Consider the following 23672-nt stretch of genomic DNA (forward strand, 5'->3'; position numbering starts at 1 on the left):
AGATAAACAAGATCATCAGCCGGGATACAATCCCTATTAAATACCAACTTCCCCAAAGCACTTTGGAGAGCTGGTTTCCAGATTATTCAATGCTTCGAGCACTACTGGGATTGTACATTTCTTTAAGGCCGTTGGGTCTAGATTCATTTTTATCTTCATTCCATCAGCTATCCATTAACTCTTCTCAAGTGCGTTTGGGGTCTTTCCTGTGACTTTGGCACCGATTGGTGGGATACTTCTGCTGTTCCTAATACAGGGAGTGCAGAATTATTAGGCAAATGAGTATTTTGACCACATCATCCTCTTTATGCATGTTGTCTTACTCCAAGCTGTATAGGCTCGAAAGCCTACTACCAATTAAGCATATTAGGTGATGTGCATCTCTGTAATGAGAAGGGGTGTGGTCTAATGACATCAACACCCTATATCAGGTGTGCATAATTATTAGGCAACTTCCTTTCCTTTGGCAAAATGGGTCAAAAGAAGGACTTGACAGGCTCAGAAAAGTCACAAATAGTGAGATATCTTGCAGAGGGATGCAGCACTCTTAAAATTGCAAAGCTTCTGAAGCGTGATCATCGAACAATCAAGCGTTTCATTCAAAATAGTCAACAGGGTCGCAAGAAGCGTGTGGAAAAACCAAGGCGCAAAATAACTGCCCATGAACTGAGAAAAGTCAAGCGTGCAGCTGCCACGATGCCACTTGCCACCAGTTTGGCCATATTTCAGAGCTGCAACATCACTGGAGTGCCCAAAAGCACAAAAGCACAAGGTGTGCAATACTCAGAGACATGGCCAAGGTAAGAAAGGCTGAAAGACGACCACCACTGAACAAGACACACAAGCTGAAACGTCAAGACTGGGCCAAGAAATATCTCAAGACTGATTTTTCTAAGGTTTTATGGACTGATGAAATGAGAGTGAGTCTTGATGGGCCAGATGGATGGGCCCGTGGCTGGATTGGTAAAGGGCAGAGAGCTCCAGTCCGACTCAGACGCCAGCAAGGTGGAGGTGGAGTACTGGTTTGGGCTGGTATCATCAAAGATGAGCTTGTGGGGCCTTTTCGGGTTGAGGATGGAGTTAAGCTCAACTCCCAGTCCTACTGCCAGTTCCTGGAAGACACCTTCTTCAAGCAGTGGTACAGGAAGAAGTCTGCATCCTTCAAGAAAAACATGATTTTCATGCAGGACAATGCTCCATCACACGCGTCCAAGTACTCCACAGCGTGGCTGGCAAGAAAGGGTATAAAAGAAGGAAATCTAATGACATGGCCTCCTTGTTCACCTGATCTGAACCCCATTGAGAACCTGTGGTCCATCATCAAATGTGAGATTTACAAGGAGGGAAAACAGTACACCTCTCTGAACAGTGTCTGGGAGGCTGTGGTTGCTGCTGCACGCAATGTTGATGGTGAACAGATCAAAACACTGACAGAATCCATGGATGGCAGGCTTTTGAGTGTCCTTGCAAAGAAAGGTGGCTATATTGGTCACTGATTTGTTTTTGTTTTGTTTTTGAATGTCAGAAATGTATATTTGTGAATGTTGAGATGTTATATTGGTTTCACTGGTAATGATAAATAATTGAAATGGGTATATATTTTTTTTTGTTAAGTTGCCTAATAATTATGCACAGTGATAGTCACCTGCACACACAGATATCCCCCTAACATAGCTAAAACTAAAAACAAACTAAAAACTACTTCCAAAAATATTCAGTTTTGATATTAATGAGTTTTTTAGGTTCATTGAGAACATGGTTGTTGTTCAATAATAAAATTAATCCTCAAAAATACAACTTGCCTAATAATTCTGCACTCCCTGTACACAGTGGATGTACCTTCCCAGCTAAGCGGAGTGATAGAGCTACTACCACCAGCCCGGCTGTGCCACAATCACATGATGCAGTTCTTTTGTGCTCTGCTGCTGAAGGAATTGGAGCATGATTGGTCATTGTCATTCCGACCAGTCCTGTGGTGAGTCAGGCCTCAAAAAACCTACTCAACCACTCGCAGTGGGAGTCATAATTTATCAGGTCGACCTATTTTTAAGCCCTACTCACCCCTTCTGGCGAGTTGACAAAGAACAGGTGTTCTATTCAGTCAGAAAGTGGAGGAGCAATAAAGAAGCCTTTCAATCTTCTTCTTGTCACATTTGTTCTGTGTTCAGAGACAGAGGTCAGTTTGTCTTACAATTAATTTTCCTTCTCACTGCAGAGTTCCAGGGTTTAATTCCTAAAACACATTGAAACAGCTAAGTCAGCTGTACAAACATGTCCAAAATATATTTCAGTAGTTGTGAAAGCCCATTGTTTGCACTTATCTGTGACTTAAAAAAGATTTAAATAGGATAAAAGCAAATCAGAACACTTTACTTGGTTATGTGCAAAGAAATATGTTTTCTGAAACCCAATGTTCACAGATTGTTAATACATTATTATATAGTTTAATTAGTAAAGCTGCAAGTTAATGGGAAGGTTTTTAGACATTTCTTGAAATGCTCTGTCTTTAAATGACAGTGTTACTACAGCATGCTTTAGTAATATATTTAATAAAAGTGAGTGTATAAACAAACTGAGAAACACTCCTGCCCTGATGACAATGCTATTAGTAAACTAAGAGGCATGTAATGGATGATTTGTTCCCTATATTTGGGCTTGATTCTTTTGATACATGAGGCAAACATTTAGTCTATTTAATCACACAAACATTTTTTGTACAACAGAAATGCTGAGCTCACATATTTGAAGGTGTACTCATATGTGATAATGAAGATAAAGGCGACTCTGTAAACTAATATATTAGACCAGATCACAAAATTTGTGACCCATTTACAGGTCAAGTATGTTACAGTTATGGTCAAGTAGTTCACGTTACTCTACCTGCAGGTCTAATGATATTTTCGTGAGTTTTCAAGGCCTGCGCGTGCATCCTGTCTTTCACTGTACCAGGTGCCTCTTTGAGTGTCTACCACCAGTGTGTCTTGCTGTTCCAGCTTGCCTCCTGTGGACAAGGAATTGCTCATGTTCCCGATGAGGGTTCACTCATGGACGTGCCCCATGAGACTGAGGTTGATTCATGAGGCCACCTATGAGCCACATCTCGTGAATTATTTGGCTCCACCAGGCACTATGGATGATGCTGCCTTTGCGGGTGATCCTGTGCTCGAGGTTTCTGCACATTTCTGCTCTGTCAATCCTGTCATCGATCAGACATTCGAGGATGTGGAGTGATTCCTGGATGTGCTCCCATTCTATGACTTCAGAGACATTCTTCAAGATTACGATTACTCTTAACTAATTCGACCATTGACTTTATTTCAAAGTTTTAAAACGTTTAGGCCAAAGTGCCTTCTTAAACTGGATTAACTTTGGCCTGCTCTGCTTGTCACATTTAATCTTGTTGTATGGTTTTAGCTAGTTTTTAATTAGATTTTAGCATGTTTTTAGCTCAGAGCATTTTTAGCTTGGACTCGTGCACCTTCTAAGGTGTAACTCTTTATGGCATCATCCTTGTTCGGGAAATGGGAAGGGTGTAGTGGATCCTATTAGTTTTATTGGGACTCAGGAGGTTAGCTTAGCCTTTTGGCTTGCAGGCCTCTGCCCTCATCACCTAAGGACTTTTAACCTACTTAGTTTGCTCTGTTTTAGCACATTTATTTTATTATTTATTTTAAAATGGCTGTCATGTTTATAGTTCGAGAAACGTTTTGATTTTGCATTATGTGAATGCGTCACTATCAGTGTCCTAATCAAGTGATGTACGTAGGTAGGCACATCATGTCCCCTTCTCACTTATGGATGACAGGAACATAATGTACACTTGTCAGGGATTGTGTACACTTGTCAGGGATTGTTTACATAATCGCCGCCACAAGTATACCTGTGTCAGGGGTCCTACAAGATCTGTATAAATACATCTCACACAGACAGGATTATCAGAGGGATTCCTACCAGATGCCATCGACACCATCCATGCTGCACATAACCTTGCTGCAAAAACCAGCCTTCGTCTCCCCACGGAGTCTGACCTAGACCTCATTCCAAGGTAACGAGGGTTGGTGGCGCTTCTCATGGACATGGCACTGCCAGATTAGGTTTATCACACCTAGCTCTCACTAGGTTAGGGATTAGGTTCCCTATGCTAGCAATTTTACATTTCATATTTATTGCTAGATGGTGGGGGTCTTCATATTCACAACTCTCATCTTTACAGTCATGCTTCTTGTATTATTCGTTATCATAATCATTACAGCTCATGCATTTTAATGTAGATTGCAGTCTTTTCAATAAACCTATTGAAAACGTTTATGCATTTCCTTCATTGCCTTTGTGTGACTGAGACTTATTGCTAATGTGAGAAAAGGGTAATTTCCTTTCCATCATGACTCCCCAGAGATATTGCATTCTAGAGTCCAGGCATAAGGCTGCCAGAAATCACCTTTTACTGTTTGGGTTTTAGGTGAGTTACTGCTTGAGAGCCGGGAGGGTTGGGCCGACAGTTACAACCTGTAGGACTGGCTTTGTCGCCTACAAATGAAAGTGCTGTCATCCCTAAACCAGCAGTCTCGCGTAGGAGCGAGAGTCCAACTACAACAGCAGTTGACCTTGTAGCTATAATCAATGCTTAAGAGTTTCACTAGTTAGACCCCAAGAGACAGCTCTGGAGCTGCGTCAATGAGATGTGGGATACAAGACCCGATGCCAGAGTGTAGGCTGGCACCTAATATATTCCGATGTGGTGATGTTACAAGGTGGCTGAAGTCACAGAGCGCCACCTCCTTGCGAGAACCTGCTGAAGTCAAGTTTTTCCAGGCCAGTCTGAAGCCTTGAAGGATAATTAATAAGGTGATATTTGTTAGAAATGGAGGAGGCAACAAGGAGGGTTGTATGGATAGAACTGTCTACACATTCCCTTTTTGTTCTTTCATTGGAAGCCTGTGTGTCCAGCTACGCATAGCAACCAAACTATCTGGAGTACTTGTAGTAACTAGAGGTGTACATTAATTGAGAACACAATGTAAACAAGCATTTGCAATGCAACGGGTCTCGCGTTTGCTCATGTTAGAGCTGATAGCGTTGTAAACTCATAACCCGACTTTTCACCTATCGCCAAAAGTGCATTTATGCACGTAACTCGAAAAAGTGCAATTAACTATGTAAAGTGCTCGACTTCTGCCAAGCGAAATCGCGCTAGTAAATTAGAGAAAAAGTAGTCCACTAGCCGGACGGAAAACAGCGAGCCTCACATGTTTTCTGTACTTGGTCGATGCGCTCGAGGAGGGCTAGCCACCGGAAAAGACATGACGTATGCATGCCTTAGACTAATGAAAGCAAGCAGATTTTAATAGGCAAGCCCACGAACCAATGAAAAACACGGACGTGACGTCGACTGGGCTCCGAGCCCTTTTCTAAACACTAAAGCGTCTCACTGCAATACGCATGCGCGAGCGCATGCAACGCAGGCTCCACCCTAAAAATAAGGAAAGATTTATAGGAAAAGTTAAACAAGAAATGGGAGAAAGAAATATACATGGCTGTGCCATGACATAAAACAATTTACAAAAGAGTAAATAATTGTACAGGCAAAGACTCAAGCCAGGGACCACAAACCTATGTTGTAGATTTCAGCGCTGCCGAAGCGCACCCCGTTTGGATTTAGGGTGCCGTCACTGTAAAGTAAAAAAATAAAAAGAGGACCCATCACTCTTTGAACACATCTGACACAGCTGTACAGATTCAGATTGCCGGTAGTCGACGTTACAATACAATTAAGCGGATGTGAACCATCCAGAGATGGGGAGCAACAGTACCTGCACACAGTGGGGATTATTTAAGTACAAGTCCATTTCATTAGTAAACAACAGTTATTAATGTATATGCCTCTGTAGAAATAAACAGTCCTAATGTTCATATACTAGTATCTTAAATAAATGCCCTAGTCAGCAAAGTTCAGAGAAAGTGGAGTCAAGCCAATAGAAACACGCTTTCATTCCCTTCTACTAAACTGCCCGGAGCGCCATGCAGGACTACCTAGAGCTCCTACAAAGACATACACACTATGCTTGTCTCCTCGTCCTAGACTGCTGTGGTCCCCCTGTGGACTTGCTGAAAGCTCTTATAAACACTCGCACCCCTGTCCTGCCTCTCTCACCCTAGAGTGCCATGAGTAACCTGCCGGCCTGCTGGGAGCTCTTGTAAACACTCGCACCCCAGTCCTCCCTCTCTCACCCTAGAGTGCCACGAGTAACCTGCCGGCTGGGAGCTCTCGTAAACACTCACACCCCGGTCCTGCCTTTCTCATCCTAGAGTGTTATGAGTAACCTGCCGGCCTGCTGGGAGCTCTTGTAAAGCCTCACACTCTGTTTCTGCCTCCCTCATCCTACAGTGCTCCAGGCCCCCTGTGCGCCTGCCAAGAGCTCTTATGATCACACCCTCTTCCTGTCTCTCCCATCCTACAGTGCTCTGAATAACCTGCAGCCCTACCAAGAGCTCTAATAAAGACTCACACCCCGGTCCTGTCTCCCTCGTCCTACGGAGCTCTGGCTCCAAGGCGGGCCTGCCGAGAGTTATAACAAAGACACACCCTACAGTGCGTCCAGTCCCCTGCAGGCCTGCCGAGAGTTATAACAAAGACACACCCTACAGTGCGTCCAGTCCCCTGCAGGCCTGCCAAGGCCTCCTATGAAGGCTCCCACCCTCCAGTGCGTCCGGTCCCCTGCAGCCTGCCAAGGCCTCCTATGAAGGCTCCCACCCTCCAGTGCGTCCGGTCCCCTGCAGGCCTGCCAAGGCCTCCTATGCAGACTCGCACCCTACAGTGCGTCCGGTCCCCTGCAGGCCTGCCAAGACCTCCTATGAAGACTCGCACCCTACCGTGCTTCCGGTCCCCTGCAGGCCTGCCAAGGCCTCCTATGAAGACTCGCACCCTCCAGTGCTTCCGGTCCCCTGCAGGCCTGCCAAGGCCTCCTATGATGACTCCCACCCTACAGTGCGTCCGGTCCCCTGCAGGCCTGCCGAGAGTTATAACAAAGACACACCCTACAGTGCGTCCGGTCCCCTGCAGGCCTGCCAAGACCTCCTATGAAGACTCGCACCCTCCAGTGCTTCAGTGCGTCCGGTCCCCTGCAGGCCTGCCAAGGCCTCCTATGAAGACTCGCACCCTACAGTGCGTCCGGTCCCCTGCAGGCCTGCCAAGGCCTCCTATGAAGACTCGCACCCTACAGTGCGTCCGGTCCCCTGCAGGCCTGCCAAGGCCTCCTATGAAGACTCGCACCCTACAGTGCGTCCGGTCCCCTGCAGGCCTGCCAAGACCTCCTATGAAGACTCCCACCCTACAGTGCGTCCGGTCCCCTGCAGGCCTGCCAAGACCTCCTATGAAGACTCGCACCCTACAGTGCGTCCGGTCCCCTGCAGGCCTGCCAAGGCCTCCTATGAAGACTCGCACCCTACAGTGCGTCCGGTCCCCTGCAGGCCTGCCAAGACCTCCTATGAAGACTCCCACCCTACAGTGCGTCCGGTCCCCTGCAGGCCGGCCAAGGCCTCCTATGAAGACTCGCACCCTACAGTGCGTCCGGTCCCCTGCAGGCCTGCCAAGGCCTCCTATGAAGACTCCCACCCTACAGTGCGTCCGGTCCCCTGCAGGCCTGCCAAGACCTCCTATGATGACTCCCACCCTGCAGTGCGTCCGGTCCCCTGCAGGCCTGCCAAGGCCTCCTATGAAGACTCGCACCCTACAGTGCGTCCGGTCCCCTGCAGGCCTGCCAAGGCCTCCTATGAAGACTCGCACCCTCCAGTGCGTCCGGTCCCCTGCAGGCCTGCCAAGGCCTCCTATGAAGACTCCCACCCTACAGTGCGTCCGGTCCCCTGCAGGCCTGCCGAGAGTTATAACAAAGACACACCCTACAGTGCGTCCGGTCCCCTGCAGGCCTGCCAAGACCTCCTATGAAGACTCCCACCCTACAGTGCGTCCGGTCCCCTGCAGGCCTGCCAAGGCCTCCTATGAAGACTCCCACCCTACAGTGCGTCCGGTCCCCTGCAGGCCGGCCAAGGCCTCCTATGAAGACTCGCACCCTACAGTGCGTCCGGTCCCCTGCAGGCCTGCCAAGGCCTCCTATGAAGACTCGCACCCTACAGTGCGTCCGGTCCCCTGCAGGCCTGCCAAGGCCTCCTATGAAGACTCCCACCCTGCAGTGCGTCCGGTCCCCTGCAGGCCTGCCAAGACCTCCTATGATGACTCCCACCCTACAGTGCGTCCGGTCCCCTGCAGGCCTGCCAAGGCCTCCTATGAAGACTCCCACCCTGCAGTGCGTCCGGTCCCCTGCAGGCCTGCCAAGGCCTCCTATGAAGACTCCCACCCTACAGTGCGTCCGGTCCCCTGCAGGCCTGCCAAGACCTCCTATGAAGACTCCCACCCTACAGTGCGTCCGGTCCCCTGCAGGCCTGCCGAGAGTTATAACAAAGACACACCCTACAGTGCGTCCGGTCCCCTGCAGGCCTGCCAAGGCCTCCTATGAAGACTCCCACCCTACAGTGCGTCCGGTCCCCTGCAGGCCTGCCAAGACCTCCTATGAAGACTCCCACCCTACAGTGCGTCCGGTCCCCTGCAGGCCTGCCAAGGCCTCCTATGAAGACTCCCACCCTACAGTGCGTCCGGTCCCCTGCAGGCCTGCCAAGACCTCCTATGAAGACTCGCACCCTCCAGTGCTTCCGGTCCCCTGCAGGCCTGCCAAGGCCTCCTATGAAGACTCGCACCCTACAGTGCGTCCGGTCCCCTGCAGGCCTGCCAAGGCCTCCTATGAAGACTCGCACCCTACAGTGCGTCCGGTCCCCTGCAGGCCTGCCAAGGCCTCCTATGAAGACTCGCACCCTACAGTGCGTCCGGTCCCCTGCAGGCCTGCCAAGGCCTCCTATGAAGACTCCCACCCTGCAGTGCGTCCGGTCCCCTGCAGGCCTGCCAAGACCTCCTATGAAGACTCGCACCCTACAGTGCGTCCGGTCCCCTGCAGGCCTGCCAAGGCCTCCTATGAAGACTCCCACCCTACAGTGCGTCCGGTCCCCTGCAGGCCTGCCAAGACCTCCTATGAAGACTCCCACCCTACAGTGCGTCCGGTCCCCTGCAGGCCTGCCAAGGCCTCCTATGAAGACTCGCACCCTACAGTGCGTCCGGTCCCCTGCAGGCCTGCCAAGGCCTCCTATGAAGACTCGCACCCTACAGTGCGTCCGGTCCCCTGCAGGCCTGCCAAGGCCTCCTATGAAGACTCGCACCCTCCAGTGCTTCCGGTCCCCTGCAGGCCTGCCAAGGCCTCCTATGATGACTCCCACCCTACAGTGCGTCCGGTCCCCTGCAGGCCTGCCAAGGCTTCCTATGAAGACTCCCACCCTACAGTGCGTCCGGTCCCCTGCAGGCCTGCCGAGAGTTATAACAAAGACACACCCTACAGTGCGTCCGGTCCCCTGCAGGCCTGCCAAGACCTCCTATGAAGACTCCCACCCTACAGTGCGTCCGGTCCCCTGCAGGCCTGCCAAGGCCTCCTATGAAGACTCCCACCCTACAGTGCGTCCGGTCCCCTGCAGGCCTGCCAAGGCCTCCTATGAAGACTCGCACCCTACAGTGCGTCCGGTCCCCTGCAGGCCTGCCAAGGCCTCCTATGAAGACTCGCACCCTACAGTGCGTCCGGTCCCCTGCAGGCCTGCCAAGGCCTCCTATGAAGACTCGCACCCTACAGTGCGTCCGGTCCCCTGCAGGCCTGCCAAGGCCTCCTATGAAGACTCGCACCCTCCAGTGCTTCCGGTCCCCTGCAGGCCTGCCAAGGCCTCCTATGATGACTCCCACCCTCCAGTGCGTCCGGTCCCCTGCAGGCCTGCCAAGGCTTCCTATGAAGACTCCCACCCTCCAGTGCGTCCGGTCCCCTGCAGGCCTGCCAAGGCCTCCTATGAAGACTCGCACCCTGCAGTGCGTCCGGTCCCCTGCAGGCCTGCCAAGGCCTCCTATGAAGACTCGCACCCTGCAGTGCGTCCGGTCCCCTGCAGGCCTGCCAAGGCCTCCTATGAAGACTCGCACCCTGCAGTGCTTCCGGTCCCCTGCAGGCCTGCCAAGGCCTCCTATGAAGACTCGCACCCTCCAGTGCTTCCGGTCCCCTGCAGGCCTGCCAAGGCCTCCTATGAAGACTCGCACCCTCCAGTGCGTCCGGTCCCCTGCAGGCCTGCCAAGGCCTCCTATGAAGACTCGCACCCTCCAGTGCGTCCGGTCCCCTGCAGGCCTGCCAAGGCCTCCTATGAAGACTCGCACCCTCCAGTGCGTCCGGTCCCCTGCAGGCCTGCCAAGACCTCCTATGATGACTCGCACCCTCCAGTGCGTCCGGTCCCCTGCAGGCCTGCCAAGGCTTCCTATGATGACTCCCACCCTACAGTGCGTCCGGTCCCCTGCAGGCCTGCCAAGGCCTCCTATGAAGACTCGCACCCTCCAGTGCTTCCGGTCCCCTGCAGGCCTGCCAAGGCCTCCTATGAAGACTCGCACCCTCCAGTGCGTCCGGTCCCCTGCAGGCCTGCCAAGGCCTCCTATGAAGACTCGCACCCTCCAGTGCTTCCGGTCCCCTGCAGGCCTGCCAAGGCCTCCTATGAAGACTCCCACCCTCCAGTGCGTCCGGTCCCCTGCAGGCCGGCCAAGGCCTCCTATGAAGACTCCCACCCTACAGTGCGTCCGGTCCCCTGCAGGCCTGCCAAGGCCTCCTATGATGACTCCCACCCTACAGTGCGTCCGGTCCCCTGCAGGCCTGCCAAGGCCTCCTATGAAGACTCCCACCCTACAGTGCGTCCGGTCCCCTGCAGGCCGGCCAAGGCCTCCTATGAAGACTCGCACCCTACAGTGCGTCCGGTCCCCTGCAGGCCTGCCAAGGCCTCCTATGAAGACTCGCACCCTACAGTGCGTCCGGTCCCCTGCAGGCCTGCCAAGGCTTCCTATGATGACTCCCACCCTACAGTGCGTCCGGTCCCCTGCAGGCCTGCCAAGGCCTCCTATGATGACTCCCACCCTACAGTGCGTCCGGTCCCCTGCAGGCCTGCCAAGACCTCCTATGAAGACTCGCACCCTCCAGTGCGTCCGGTCCCCTGCAGGCCTGCCAAGGCCTCCTATGAAGACTCGCACCCTCCAGTGCGTCCGGTCCCCTGCAGGCCTGCCAAGACCTCCTATGAAGACTCGCACCCTGCAGTGCGTCCGGTCCCCTGCAGGCCTGCCAAGGCTTCCTATGAAGACTCGCACCCTGCAGTGCGTCCGGTCCCCTGCAGGCCTGCCAAGGCCTCCTATGATGACTCCCACCCTACAGTGCGTCCGGTCCCCTGCAGGCCTGCCAAGGCCTCCTATGAAGACTCGCACCCTCCAGTGCGTCCGGTCCCCTGCAGGCCTGCCAAGGCCTCCTATGAAGACTCGCACCCTCCAGTGCTTCCGGTCCCCTGCAGGCCTGCCAAGGCCTCCTATGAAGACTCCCACCCTCCAGTGCGTCCGGTCCCCTGCAGGCCTGCCAAGGCCTCCTATGAAGACTCCCACCCTCCAGTGCGTCCGGTCCCCTGCAGGCCTGCCAAGGCCTCCTATGAAGACTCGCACCCTCCAGTGCGTCCGGTCCCCTGCAGGCCTGCCAAGGCCTCCTATGAAGACTCGCACCCTCCAGTGCGTCCGGTCCCCTGCAGGCCTGCCAAGACCTCCTATGATGACTCCCACCCTCCAGTGCGTCCGGTCCCCTGCAGGCCTGCCAAGGCTTCCTATGATGACTCGCACCCTCCAGTGCGTCCGGTCCCCTGCAGGCCTGCCAAGGCCTCCTATGAAGACTCGCACCCTCCAGTGCGTCCGGTCCCCTGCAGGCCTGCCAAGGCCTCCTATGAAGACTCGCACCCTCCAGTGCGTCCGGTCCCCTGCAGGCCTGCCAAGGCCTCCTATGAAGACTCGCACCCTCCAGTGCGTCCGGTCCCCTGCAGGCCTGCCAAGGCCTCCTATGAAGACTCGCACCCTCCAGTGCGTCCGGTCCCCTGCAGGCCTGCCAAGGCCTCCTATGATGACTCCCACCCTCCAGTGCGTCCGGTCCCCTGCAGGCCTGCCAAGGCTTCCTATGAAGACTCCCACCCTACAGTGCGTCCGGTCCCCTGCAGGCCTGCCAAGGCTTCCTATGAAGACTCCCACCCTCCAGTGCGTCCGGTCCCCTGCAGGCCGGCCAAGGCCTCCTATGAAGACTCGCACCCTACAGTGCGTCCGGTCCCCTGCAGGCCTGCCAAGGCCTCCTATGAAGACTCGCACCCTACAGTGCGTCCGGTCCCCTGCAGGCCTGCCAAGGCCTCCTATGATGACTCCCACCCTACAGTGCGTCCGGTCCCCTGCAGGCCTGCCAAGGCCTCCTATGATGACTCCCACCCTACAGTGCGTCCGGTCCCCTGCAGGCCTGCCAAGGCCTCCTATGAAGACTCCCACCCTACAGTGCGTCCGGTCCCCTGCAGGCCTGCCAAGACCTCCTATGAAGACTCGCACCCTCCAGTGCGTCCGGTCCCCTGCAGGCCTGCCAAGGCCTCCTATGAAGACTCGCACCCTCCAGTGCGTCCGGTCCCCTGCAGGCCTGCCAAGGCCTCCTATGAAGACTCGCACCCTCCAGTGCGTCCGGTCCCCTGCAGGCCTGCCAAGACCTCCTATGAAGACTCGCACCCTGCAGTGCGTCCGGTCCCCTGCAGGCCTGCCAAGACCTCCTATGAAGACTCCCACCCTGCAGTGCGTCCGGTCCCCTGCAGGCCTGCCAAGACCTCCTATGAAGACTCCCACCCTGCAGTGCGTCCGGTCCCCTGCAGGCCTGCCAAGGCTTCCTATGAAGACTCGCACCCTCCAGTGCTTCCGGTCCCCTGCAGGCCTGCCAAGGCCTCCTATGAAGACTCGCACCCTCCAGTGCGTCCGGTCCCCTGCAGGCCTGCCAAGGCCTCCTATGAAGACTCGCACCCTCCAGTGCGTCCGGTCCCCTGCAGGCCTGCCAAGACCTCCTATGAAGACTCGCACCCTGCAGTGCGTCCGGTCCCCTGCAGGCCTGCCAAGGCTTCCTATGAAGACTCGCACCCTACAGTGCGTCCGGTCCCCTGCAGGCCTGCCAAGACCTCCTATGAAGACTCGCACCCTGCAGTGCGTCCGGTCCCCTGCAGGCCTGCCAAGGCTTCCTATGAAGACTCGCACCCTCCAGTGCTTCCGGTCCCCTGCAGGCCTGCCAAGGCCTCCTATGAAGACTCGCACCCTACAGTGCGTCCGGTCCCCTGCAGGCCTGCCAAGGCCTCCTATGAAGACTCGCACCCTCCCGCCTCTCTCATCCTACAATCAGGGCCACTGGGACTTTGCCGTATTTTTCCATAATTAGGGATTTGCTGCATTTGCCACATAATCCATCACCTGCTGCATCATTTTTGGATTTTAACAAAATGTTTCTAGCTCAAGTGGTTCAAAGGTTACTAAACGCTAGGGGTGGGTGGGAGTCACAGAGTTTTTCCCTCCAGAATTCCATGGAGTTACCTAAAAACACTTCAAGATTCTGCGGAGTTCCGTGAGCGGCGGAAAATCACCTGATAGGCTAACAACTTGCAGTGCACTGGTGCAATATATTTCTATGTGTGTGTGCTACCATGGAGGGGGTGCACTACTGACCAGCAACATAATGAAGGTGGTCTTCCCGTGGGACCCTAAAGGTACACTGCTGTGTGCTTCCTGCAGAGAACGCAAGCAGGGGCGGCCACCCTGACCCGAGAAGAGTGGAGTGTTGCTGGCATCACCAGAGCTGCTCTAGCTAATTTTCTCCTTCTCAGTAATATATGTATGTATAAGTCAGGGTAAGTTTACTTTTGCCTTCCAAGGGCTACTGCACACGCATTAATATAAAGATGTCCCTCTAACCACACCGCATATCAACTTGTTTACACACAGAGGTCAACTTCTCCACTACAAACGTATACAATGATATCACACTTACTTCCGGAGGGCTAATCCACAGAAACTGAATTCCTCACGTCATTCACAGGTCTGCGACTCACCACTGGATTAATCAGTGCACTTTGTTATCACTAGCCATCCCAGTAAGCTTTGTATAACAGTCTCCAAAACTACTTCAGTGAAATTACTGACAGGATAAAGTGTTCCGCCATAAAGGATGCAACGCAGAAGCAGCCTCTCAGCTATGGGGGCACTCACTGCTCACCCATTGCTGGCCAGTACCAGACATAAGATACTTTCCACCAGCGGCGCTCTCTGAACTCAGCACAAGACGACACTAGATCACGCATGTTAGCCAAGTGATGGTTGGCGGAGTTTTTACTGAACTCTGCGCTCCAAGCGGAGCACGAAACGGGTAAAACTTCGCAAACTCCCCCGGCAGAGCACTGTTTACCGCCCACCCCTACTAAAAACAGCAATATGTGTTGCCGTGCACTGGAAGGCCCTTTGTGGAGTTTGACTATTCACCTTTCAGAAGCTTATTGCTGTATTTGAGTGTTAAAAATATACTAACTAGGTGAGTATTGTGCCAACACCGTGTTAACGTGGGTAAAAATGACAGAATAATGAAGTATTACTGCCATAAAATGTGCCACTATGAGCCGATTAATTTGCCTATCTTGCTGCATAATTTAGTCAACTGACACAGTGTTTATGTCTCTCTTTCAATACTGAAGAAATGCACTTGTTCAGTATCCATCTTTGTCCTCCTCCAAAAAGAGGGACTCTGCATTCAAATTTCACAATTTGTTGTGAGTTCACTAGTGCCCACTCCAGTGCCTCATGACGCTGCACGTTGTTTCTAGAATTATGCACTGTCCTGTGGATAATAACATGGGGCCCACTTATATTACAATGTCCTCAGAAGGTGCACTAACCCCAGGGCATGCTGGGACTTCCAGCACCATGGCGGTCCTACTCAGAAGTGTACTAACCCCAGGGCATGCTGGGACTTCCAGCATTCTGGCGGTCACCCTCAGAAGGTGCACTAACCTCAGGGCATGCTGGGACTTCCAGCACCATGGCGGTCCTACTCAGAAGTGTACTAACCCCAGGGCATGCTGGGACTTCCAGCGCCATGGCGGTCCTACTCAGAAGCGTACTAACCCCAGGGCATGCTGGGGCAGAAGCGTACTAACCCCAGGGCATGATGGGGCTTCCGGCACCATGGCGGTCCTACTCAGAAGCGTACTAACCCAAGGGCATGCTGGGGCTTTCGTCACCATGATGGTCACCAGGGGCTTTGGAGGCACTTGGTAACTGAAGCAGGACTGCTACAGAGACAGCAAAGGAAGCTGGTCTGAAACCTTCAGCTCCACTCAGAGGTGATTGCCACCGAGGTGGTCCTAGGTGGGCTCCTTGAAGTGCCACTTCCAAGCCCCTCCACACAAACCCACCGCACATACACCCTGAAGCGCTACAGGCACTATACCGCCATATCCCAGAGGTAGATGAAAGTCTGATCTAATTGTCTCCTAGTTTCTGGACTCCTCAGGGCTTCCGGGGAGGGTGGATGTAGGAAAGTACCATCTTGCCTGGCATGTTACCCCCATTTTTCACTGTATATATGTTGTTTTAGTTGTATGTGTCACTGGGACCCTGGTAACCCAGGGCCCCAGTGCTCATAAGTGTGCCTGAATGTGTTACCTGTGTAGTGACTAACTGTCTCACTGAGGCTCTGCTAATCAGAACCTCAGTGGTTATGCTCTCTCATTTCTTTCCAAATTGTCACTAACAGGCTAGTGACCAATTTTACCAATTTACATTGGCTTACTGGAACACCCTTATAATTCCCTAGTATATGGTACTGAGGTACCCAGGGTATTGGGGTTCCAGGAGATCCCTATGGGCTGCAGCATTTCTTTTGCCACCCATAGGGAGCTCTGACAATTCTTACACAGGCCTGCCACTGCAGCCTGAGTGAAATAACGTCCACGTTATTTCACAGCCATTTTACACTGCACTTAAGTAACTTATAAGTCACCTATATGCCTAACTTTTACCTGGTAAAGGTTAGGTGCAAAGTTACTTAGTGTGAGGGCACCCTGGCACTAGCCAAGGTGTCCCCACATTGTTCAGGGCCAATTCCCCGGACTTTGTGAGTGCGGGGACACCATTACACGCGTGCACTACATATAGGTCACTACCTATATGTAGCTTCACAATGGTAACTCCGAATATGGCCATGTAACATGTCTATGATCATGGAATTGCCCCCTCTATGCCATCCTGGCATAGTTGGCACAATCCCATGATCCCAGTGGTCTGTAGCACAGACCCTGGTACTGCCAAACTGCACTTCCTGGGGTTTCACTGCAGCTGCTGCCAACCCCTCAGACAGGCAGCTGCCCTCCTGGGGTCCAGCCAGGCCTGGCCCAGGATGGCAGAACAAAGGACTTCCTCTGAGAGAGGGTGTTACACCCTCTCCCTTTGGAAAATGGTGTGAAGGCAGGGGAGGAGTAGCCTCCCCCAGCCTCTGGAAATGCTTTCTTGGGCACAGATGTGCCCAATTCTGCATAAGCCAGTCTACACCGGTTCAGGGGACCCCTTAGCCCTGCTCTGGCGCGAAACCGGACAAAGGAAAGGGGAGTGACCACTCCCCTGACCTGCACCTCCCCTGGGAGGTGTCCAGAGCTCCTCCAGTGTGCTCCAGACCTCTGCCATCTTGGAAACAGAGGTACTGCTGGCACACTGGACTGCTCTGAGTGGCCAGTGCCACCAGGTGACGTCAGAGACTCCTTGTGATAGGCTCCTTCAGGTGTTGCTAGCCTATCCTCTCTCCTAAGTAGCCAAACCCTCTTTTCTGGCTATTTAGGGTCTCTGTCTCTGGGGAAACTTTAGATAACGAATGCAAGAGCTCAGCCGAGTTCCTCTGCATCTCTCTCTTCACCTTCTGCCAAGGAATCGACTGCTGACCACGCTGGAAGCCTGCAAACCTGCAACATAGTAGCAAAGACGACTACTGCAACTCTGTAACGCTGATCCTGCCGCCTTTTCGACTGTTTTCCTGGTGGTGCATGCTGTGGGGGTAGTCTGCCTCCTCTCTGCACTAGAAGCTCCGAAGAAATCTCCCGTGGGTCGACGGAATCTTCCTCCTGCAACCGCAGGCACCAAAAAGCTGCATTACCGGTCCCTTGGGTCTCCTCTCAGCACGACGAGCGAGGTCCCTCGAATCCAGCAACTCTGTCCAAGTGGCCCCCACAGTCCAGTGACTCTTCAGTCCAAGTTTGGTGGAGGTAAGTCCTTGCCTCACCTCGCTAGACTGCATTGCTGGGAACCGCGACTTTTGCAGCTACTCCGGCCTCCGTGCACTTCCGGCGGAAATCCTTTGTGCACAGTCCAGCCTGGGTCCACGGCACTCTAACCTGCATTGCACGACCTCCTAAGTTGTTCTCCGGCGACGTGGGACTTCTTTGTGCGACTTCGGGTGAGCACCGTTTCACACATCCTCGTAGTGCCTGTTTCTGGCACTTCTCCGGGTGCTACCTGCTGCTAAGAGGGCTCCTTGTCTTGCTCGACGTCCCCTCTACCTCCTGGTCCAATTTGCGACCTCCTGGTCCCTCCTGGGCCACAGCAGCATCCAAAAACGCTAACCGCGCGATTTGCAACTAGCAAAGCTTGTTGGCGTTCTTTCGGCGGCAAAACACTTCTGCACGACTCTCCACGGCGAGAGGGATCCGTCCACCAAAGGGGAAGTCTCTAGCCCTTTTCGTTCCTGCAGAAACCTCAGCTTCTTCTGTCCAGTAGAAGCTTCTTTGCACCGACAGCTGGCATTTCCTGGGCATATGCCCATCTCCGACTTGCTTGTGACTTTTGGACTTGGTCCCCTTGTTCCACAGGTACCCTAGATTGGAAATCCATCGTTGTTGCATTGTTGGTTTGTGTCTTTCCTGCATTATTCCTCTAACACGACTTCTTTGTCCTTAGGGGAACTTTAGTGCACTTTGCACTCACTTTTCAGGGTCTTGGGGAGGGTTACTTTTCTAACTCTCACTATTTTCTAATAGTCCCAGCGACCCTCTACAAGGTCACATAGGTTTGGGGTCCATTCGTGGTTCGCATTCCACTTTTGGAGTATATGGTTTGTGTTGCCCCTATCCCTATGTTTCCCCATTGCATCCTATTGTAACTATACATTGTTTGCACTGTTTTCTAAGACTATACTGCATATTTTTGCTATTGTGTATATATATCTTGTGTATATTTCCTATCCTCTCACTGAGGGTACACTCTAAGATACTTTGGCATATTGTCATAACAATAAAGTACCTTTATTGTTAGTATAACTGTGTATTGTGTTTTCTTATGATATTGTGCATATGACACTAAGTGGTACTGTAGTAGCTTCACACGTCTCCTAGTTCAGCCTAAGCTGCTCTGCTAAGCTACCATTATCTATCAGCCTAAGCTGCTAGACACCCTATACACTAATAAGGGATAACTGGGCCTGGTGCAAGGTGCAAGTACCCCTTGGTACTCACTACAAGCCAGTCCAGCCTCCTACAGTGGAGCCACGAGGTGCAACAGCCATGCGTGTGTGGGTATGACTCCCTCTCTAAGTCAGACGGCCACGCAGACCTCGCACTCGCTCTCAGGAGGATTACTACTCCTGCTTGGGTCTCCACCTTTCACTGGCCCAAGGAGTGACCGGGTGCAACAGCCCAGGTGCACCGGTGTGGGTGGGGGCGGTGTGTGGTGTGTGCTTGTGTGTGTCGCGGGCACTACAGAGGGTCACAGGTTAAACACAAGCACAATGAAGCATCAAACACTGAGCATTGAGACAATAACACAAGTCACTTCACCTGCGCCCCAGCATGACGATGCCCCCGGTCTTGGGGTTGATTTTGCAGTAGTCTCCGTGGGCCCAAATACCTGGAACAGAGACAAGGGTTGAAAGGTCAGTTGTTAGGACAGACAAGTGAGAGACTCAAAACACCTCTACAGCGCATGCATAAGGCTGGCTCTGGCACTGCCCTTCCAGTCCCTGGCACTGCCCTTCCAGTCCCTGGCATTGCCCTTCCAGTACTGGCACCTGCCCTTACTGCCTCTGGCAATGCCCTTCCAGTCCCTGGCACTCCTCTTATTGCCAGTGCCCTTCATACGCCTGGCACTGCTTTTACTGCTGCCGCCTTTACATCATCTGCTACTGCCCTCGCTGTCCCTGGCATTGCCATAACTGCACCTGGCACTGCCCTTCCGTCTCCTTGTACTCTATTAGGTGCTCACTACACTGTCTTGGCCACTACCCCGCCACCTCCAGGCATTGTCCTTACTGCCCTCTGAAAAAACAACACGTAACTGTGATAAGTGATGACTGCAGCACCCCCTCCTCCCACAAAACAGCAGGGGGCTTATTTATTTGGACAGAAAGATTAATCAAAAGAAAAGGCAGGCACTCATGTCATTCAATGAAATCTCTTAAAATATGAGCTCAACAACAGCAAATCCATTCATAAACTGGTTCCCTGGTCTATAGCGCCTGGACGCCATTAAGGGTGACACGCAGTGCTCTATAAATCACATTACCTTACGGCCTGCACCTCTGGTGCTCCGGTCTCTACAGACTGCACCTATGGTGCCCCCAGTCTCTACGGGCTGCACCTCTGGTGCCCCCGGTCTCTACAGCCGGCACCTCTGGTGCCCCCAGTCTCTACGGACTGCGCCTCTGGTGCCCCTGGTCTCTACAGGCTGTACCTCTGGTGCCCCGGTCTCTACGGGCTGCACCTCTGGTGCCCCCGGTCTCTACAGCCTGCGCCTCTGGTGCCCCAGTCTCTACAGCCTGCGCCTCTGGTGCCCCCGGTCTCTACGGGCTGCACCTCTGGTGCCCCCGGTCTCTATGGGCTGCACCTCTGGTGCCCCCGGTCTCTACGGGCTGCACCTCTGGTGCCCCCGGTCTCTACAGCCTGCACCTCTGGTGCCCCCGGTCTCTACAGCCTGCACCTCTGGTGCCCCCGGTCTCTACAGCCTGCACCTCTGGTGCCCCCGGTCTCTACAGCCTGCACCTCTGGTGCCCCCGGTCTCTACAGCCGGCACCTCTGGTGCCCCCGGTCTCTACGGGCTGCGCCTCTGGTGCCCCCGGTCTCTACAGCCAGCACCTCTGGTGCCCCCGGTCTCTACAGCCAGCACCTCTGGTGCCCCCGGTCTCTACAGCCAGCACCTCTGGTGCCCCCGGTCTCTACAGCCAGCACCTCTGGTGCCCCCGGTCTCTACAGCCAGCACCTCTGGTGCCCCCGGTCTCTACAGCCAGCACCTCTGGTGCCCCCGGTCTCTACAGCCAGCACCTCTGGTGCCCCCGGTCTCTACAGCCTGCACCTCTGGTGCCCCCGGTCTCTACAGCCTGCACCTCTGGTGCCCCCGGTCTCTACAGCCTGCATCTCTGGTGCCCCCGGTCTCTACAGCCTGCACCTCTGGTGCCCCCGGGCTCTACAGCCTGCACCTCTGGTGCCCCCCGACTCTACGGCCTGCACCTCTGGTGCCCCCGGTCTCTACGGGCTGCACCTCTGGTGCCCCGGTCTCTACAGCCTGCACCTCTGGTGCCCCCAGTCTCTACAGCCTGCGCCACTGGTACCCCCAGTCTCTACGGGCTGCACCTCTGGTGCCCCGGTCTCTACAGCCGGCACCTCTGGTGCCCCCGGTCTCTACAGCCGGCACCTCTGGTGCCCCCGGTCTCTACAGCTGGCACCTCTGGTGCCCCCGGTCTCTACGGGCTGCGCCTCTGGTGCCCCTGGTCTCTACAGGCTGTACCTCTGGTGCCCCCGGTCTCTACGGGCTGCACCTCTGGTGCCCCCGGTCTCTACGGGCTGCACATCTGGTGCCCCCGGTCTCTACAGCCTGCACCTCTGGTGCCCCCGGTCTCTACAGCCTGCACCTCTGGTGCCCCCGGTCTCTACAGCCTGCACCTCTGGTGCCCCCGGTCTCTACAGCCTGCACCTCTGGTGCCCCCGGTCTCTACAGCCTGCACCTCTGGTGCCCCCGGTCTCTACAGCCTGCACCTCTGGTGCCCCCGGTCTCTACAGCCTGCACCTCTGGTGCCCCCGGTCTCTACAGCCGGCACCTCTGGTGCCCCCGGTCTCTACGGGCTGCGCCTCTGGTGCCCCGGGCACTACAGCCTGCACCTCTGGTGCCCCCGGTCTCTACAGCCAGCACCTCTGGTGCCCCCGGTTTCTACAGCCAGCACCTCTGGTGCACCCGGTCTCTACAGCCAGCACATCTGGTGCCCCCGGTCTCTACAGCCTGCACATCTGGTGCCCCCGGTCTCTACAGCCTGCACCTCTGGTGCCCCCGGTCTCTACAGCCAGCACCTCTGGTGCCCCCGGTCTCTACAGCCAGCACCTCTGGTGCCCCCGGTCTCTACAGCCTGCACCTCTGGTGCCCCCGGTCTCTACAGCCTGCACCTCTGGTGCCCCCGGGCTCTACAGCCTGCACCTCTGGTGCCCCCCGACTCTACAGCCTGCACCTCTGGTGCCCCCGGTCTCTACGGGCTGCACCTCTGGTGCCCCCAGTCTCTACAGCCTGCACCTCTGGTGCCCCCAGTCTCTACAGCCTGCACCTCTGGTACCCCCAGTCTCTACAGCCTGCACCTCTGGTGCCCCGGTCTCTACAGCCTGCACCTCTGGTGCCCTCGGTCTCTACAGCCTGCGCCTCTGGTGCCCCGGTCTCTACAGCCAGCACCTCTGGTGCCCCGGTCCCTACAGCCAGCACCTCTGGTGCCCCAGATCTCTACAGCCTGCGCCTCTGGTGCCCCAGATCTCTACAGCCTGCGCCTCTGGTGCCCCCGGTCTCTACAGCCTGCACCTCTGGTGCCCCCGGTCTCTACAGCCGGCACCTCTGGTGCCCCCGGTCTCTACAGCCGGCACCTCTGGTGCCCCCGGTCTCTACAGCCGGCACCTCTGGTGCCCCCGATCTCTACGGGCTGCGCCTCTGGTGCCCCTGGTCTCTACGGGCTGCGCCTCTGGTGCCCCCGGTCTCTACAGTCTGCACCTCTGGTGCCCAAGTCTCTACAGCCGGCACCTCTGGTGCCCCCGGTCTCTACAGCCGGCACCTCTGGTGCCCCCGGTCTCTACAGCCGGCACCTCTGGTGCCCCCGGTCTCTACAGCCGGCACCTCTGGTGCCCCCGGTCTCTACAGCCAGCACCTCTGGTGCCCCCGGTCTCTACAGCCGGCACCTCTGGTGCCCCCGGTCTCTACGGCCTGCAGCTCTGGTGCCCCCGGTCTCTACGGCCTGCAGCTCTGGTGCCCCCGGTCTCTACGGCCTGCAGCTCTGGTGCCCCCGGTCTCTACGGCCTGCAGCTCTGGTGCCCCCGGTCTCTACGGCCTGCAGCTCTGGTGCCCTGGTCTCTACAGCCTGCTCCTCTGGGGCCCCCAGTCTCTACAGCCTGCGCCTCTGGTGCCCCCGGTCTCTACAGCCTGCGCCTCTGGTGCCCCCGGTCTCTACGGCCTGCAGCTCTGGTGCCCCGGGTCTCTACAGCCTGCAGCTCTGGTGCCCCGGTCTCTACAGCCTGCACCTCTGGTGCCCCCGGTCTACAGCCTGCACCTCTGGTGCCCCAAGTCTCTACAGCCTGCGCCTCTGGTGCCCCGGTCTCTACAGCCTGCACCTCTGGTGCCCCCGGTCTCTACAGCCTGCACCTCTGGTGCCCCCGGTCTCTACAGCCGGCACCTCTGGTGCCCCCGATCTCTACGGGCTGCGCCTCTGGTGCCCCCGGTCTCTACGGGCTGCGCCTCTGGTGCCCCCGGTCTCTACAGCCTGCAGCTCTGGTGCCCACAGTCTCTACACCCTGCAGCTCTGGTGCCCACAGTCTCTACACCCTGCACCTCTGGTGCCCCGGTCTCTACAGCCTGCACCTCTGGTGCCATCGGTCTCTACAGCCTGCACCTCTGGTGCCCCCGGTCTCTACAGCTAGCACCTCTGGTGCCCCGGTCTCTACAGCCTGCGCCTCTGGTGCCCCCGGTCTCTACAGCCTGCGCCTCTGGTGCCCCCGGTCTCTACAGCCTGCAGCTCTGGTGCCCCCGGTCTCTACAGCCTGCAGCTCTGGTGCCCCCGGTCTCTACAGCCTGCAGCTCTGGTGCCCCCGGTCTCTACAGCCTGCAGCTCTGGTGCCCCCGGTCTCTACAGCCTGCAGCTCTGGTGCCCCCGGTCTCTACAGCCTGCAGCTCTGGTGCCCCCGGTCTCTACAGCCTGCAGCTCTGGTGCCCCCGGTCTCTACAGCCTGCAGCTCTGGTGCCCCCGGTCTCTACAGCCTGCACCTCTGGTGCCCCCGGTCTCTACAGCCTGCACCTCTGGTGCCCAAGTCTCTACAGCCTGCGCCTCTGGTGCCCCCGGTTTCTACAGCGGGCACCAGAGCCCGGTCTCTACGGGCTACACCTCTGGTGCCCCAGTCTCTACAGCCTGCACCTCTGGTGCCCCCGGTCTCTACAGCCTGCACCTCTGGTGCCCCCGGTCTCTACATCCTGCACCTCTGGTGCCCCCGGTCTCTACAGCCTGCACCTCTGGTGCCCTGGTCTCTACAACCTGCACCTCTGGTGCCCCAGTCCCTACAGCCTGCACCTCTGGTGCCCCGGTCCCTACAGCCTGCACCTCTGATGCCCCGGTCCCTACACCAGAACAGCCTGCACCTCTGGTGCCCCCGGTCTCTACAACCTGCACCTCTGGTGCCCCAAGTCTCTACAGCCTGCACCT

At 55.5% G+C, this 23672-nt stretch overlaps 1 protein-coding gene across 1 annotated transcript in view; it reads right to left on the reverse strand.

Annotated features, from left to right (window-relative positions):
- AACS (acetoacetyl-CoA synthetase) overlaps positions 1–23672 on the reverse strand; it is a 285977-nt gene that overhangs the window by 44740 nt on the left and 217565 nt on the right. The window contains exons 15-16 of the mRNA XM_069215374.1: positions 18799–18868; positions 5611–5669 (exon numbers count right to left, since the gene is read on the reverse strand). Coding sequence (XP_069071475.1) covers positions 5611–5669; positions 18799–18868 — 129 coding nt within the window. The remainder of the gene's footprint in view (positions 1–5610; positions 5670–18798; positions 18869–23672) is intronic.

Source organism: Pleurodeles waltl, chromosome 11 (assembly GCF_031143425.1).
Source record: "Pleurodeles waltl isolate 20211129_DDA chromosome 11, aPleWal1.hap1.20221129, whole genome shotgun sequence".
Taxonomy (NCBI): Eukaryota; Metazoa; Chordata; class Amphibia; order Caudata; family Salamandridae; genus Pleurodeles; species Pleurodeles waltl.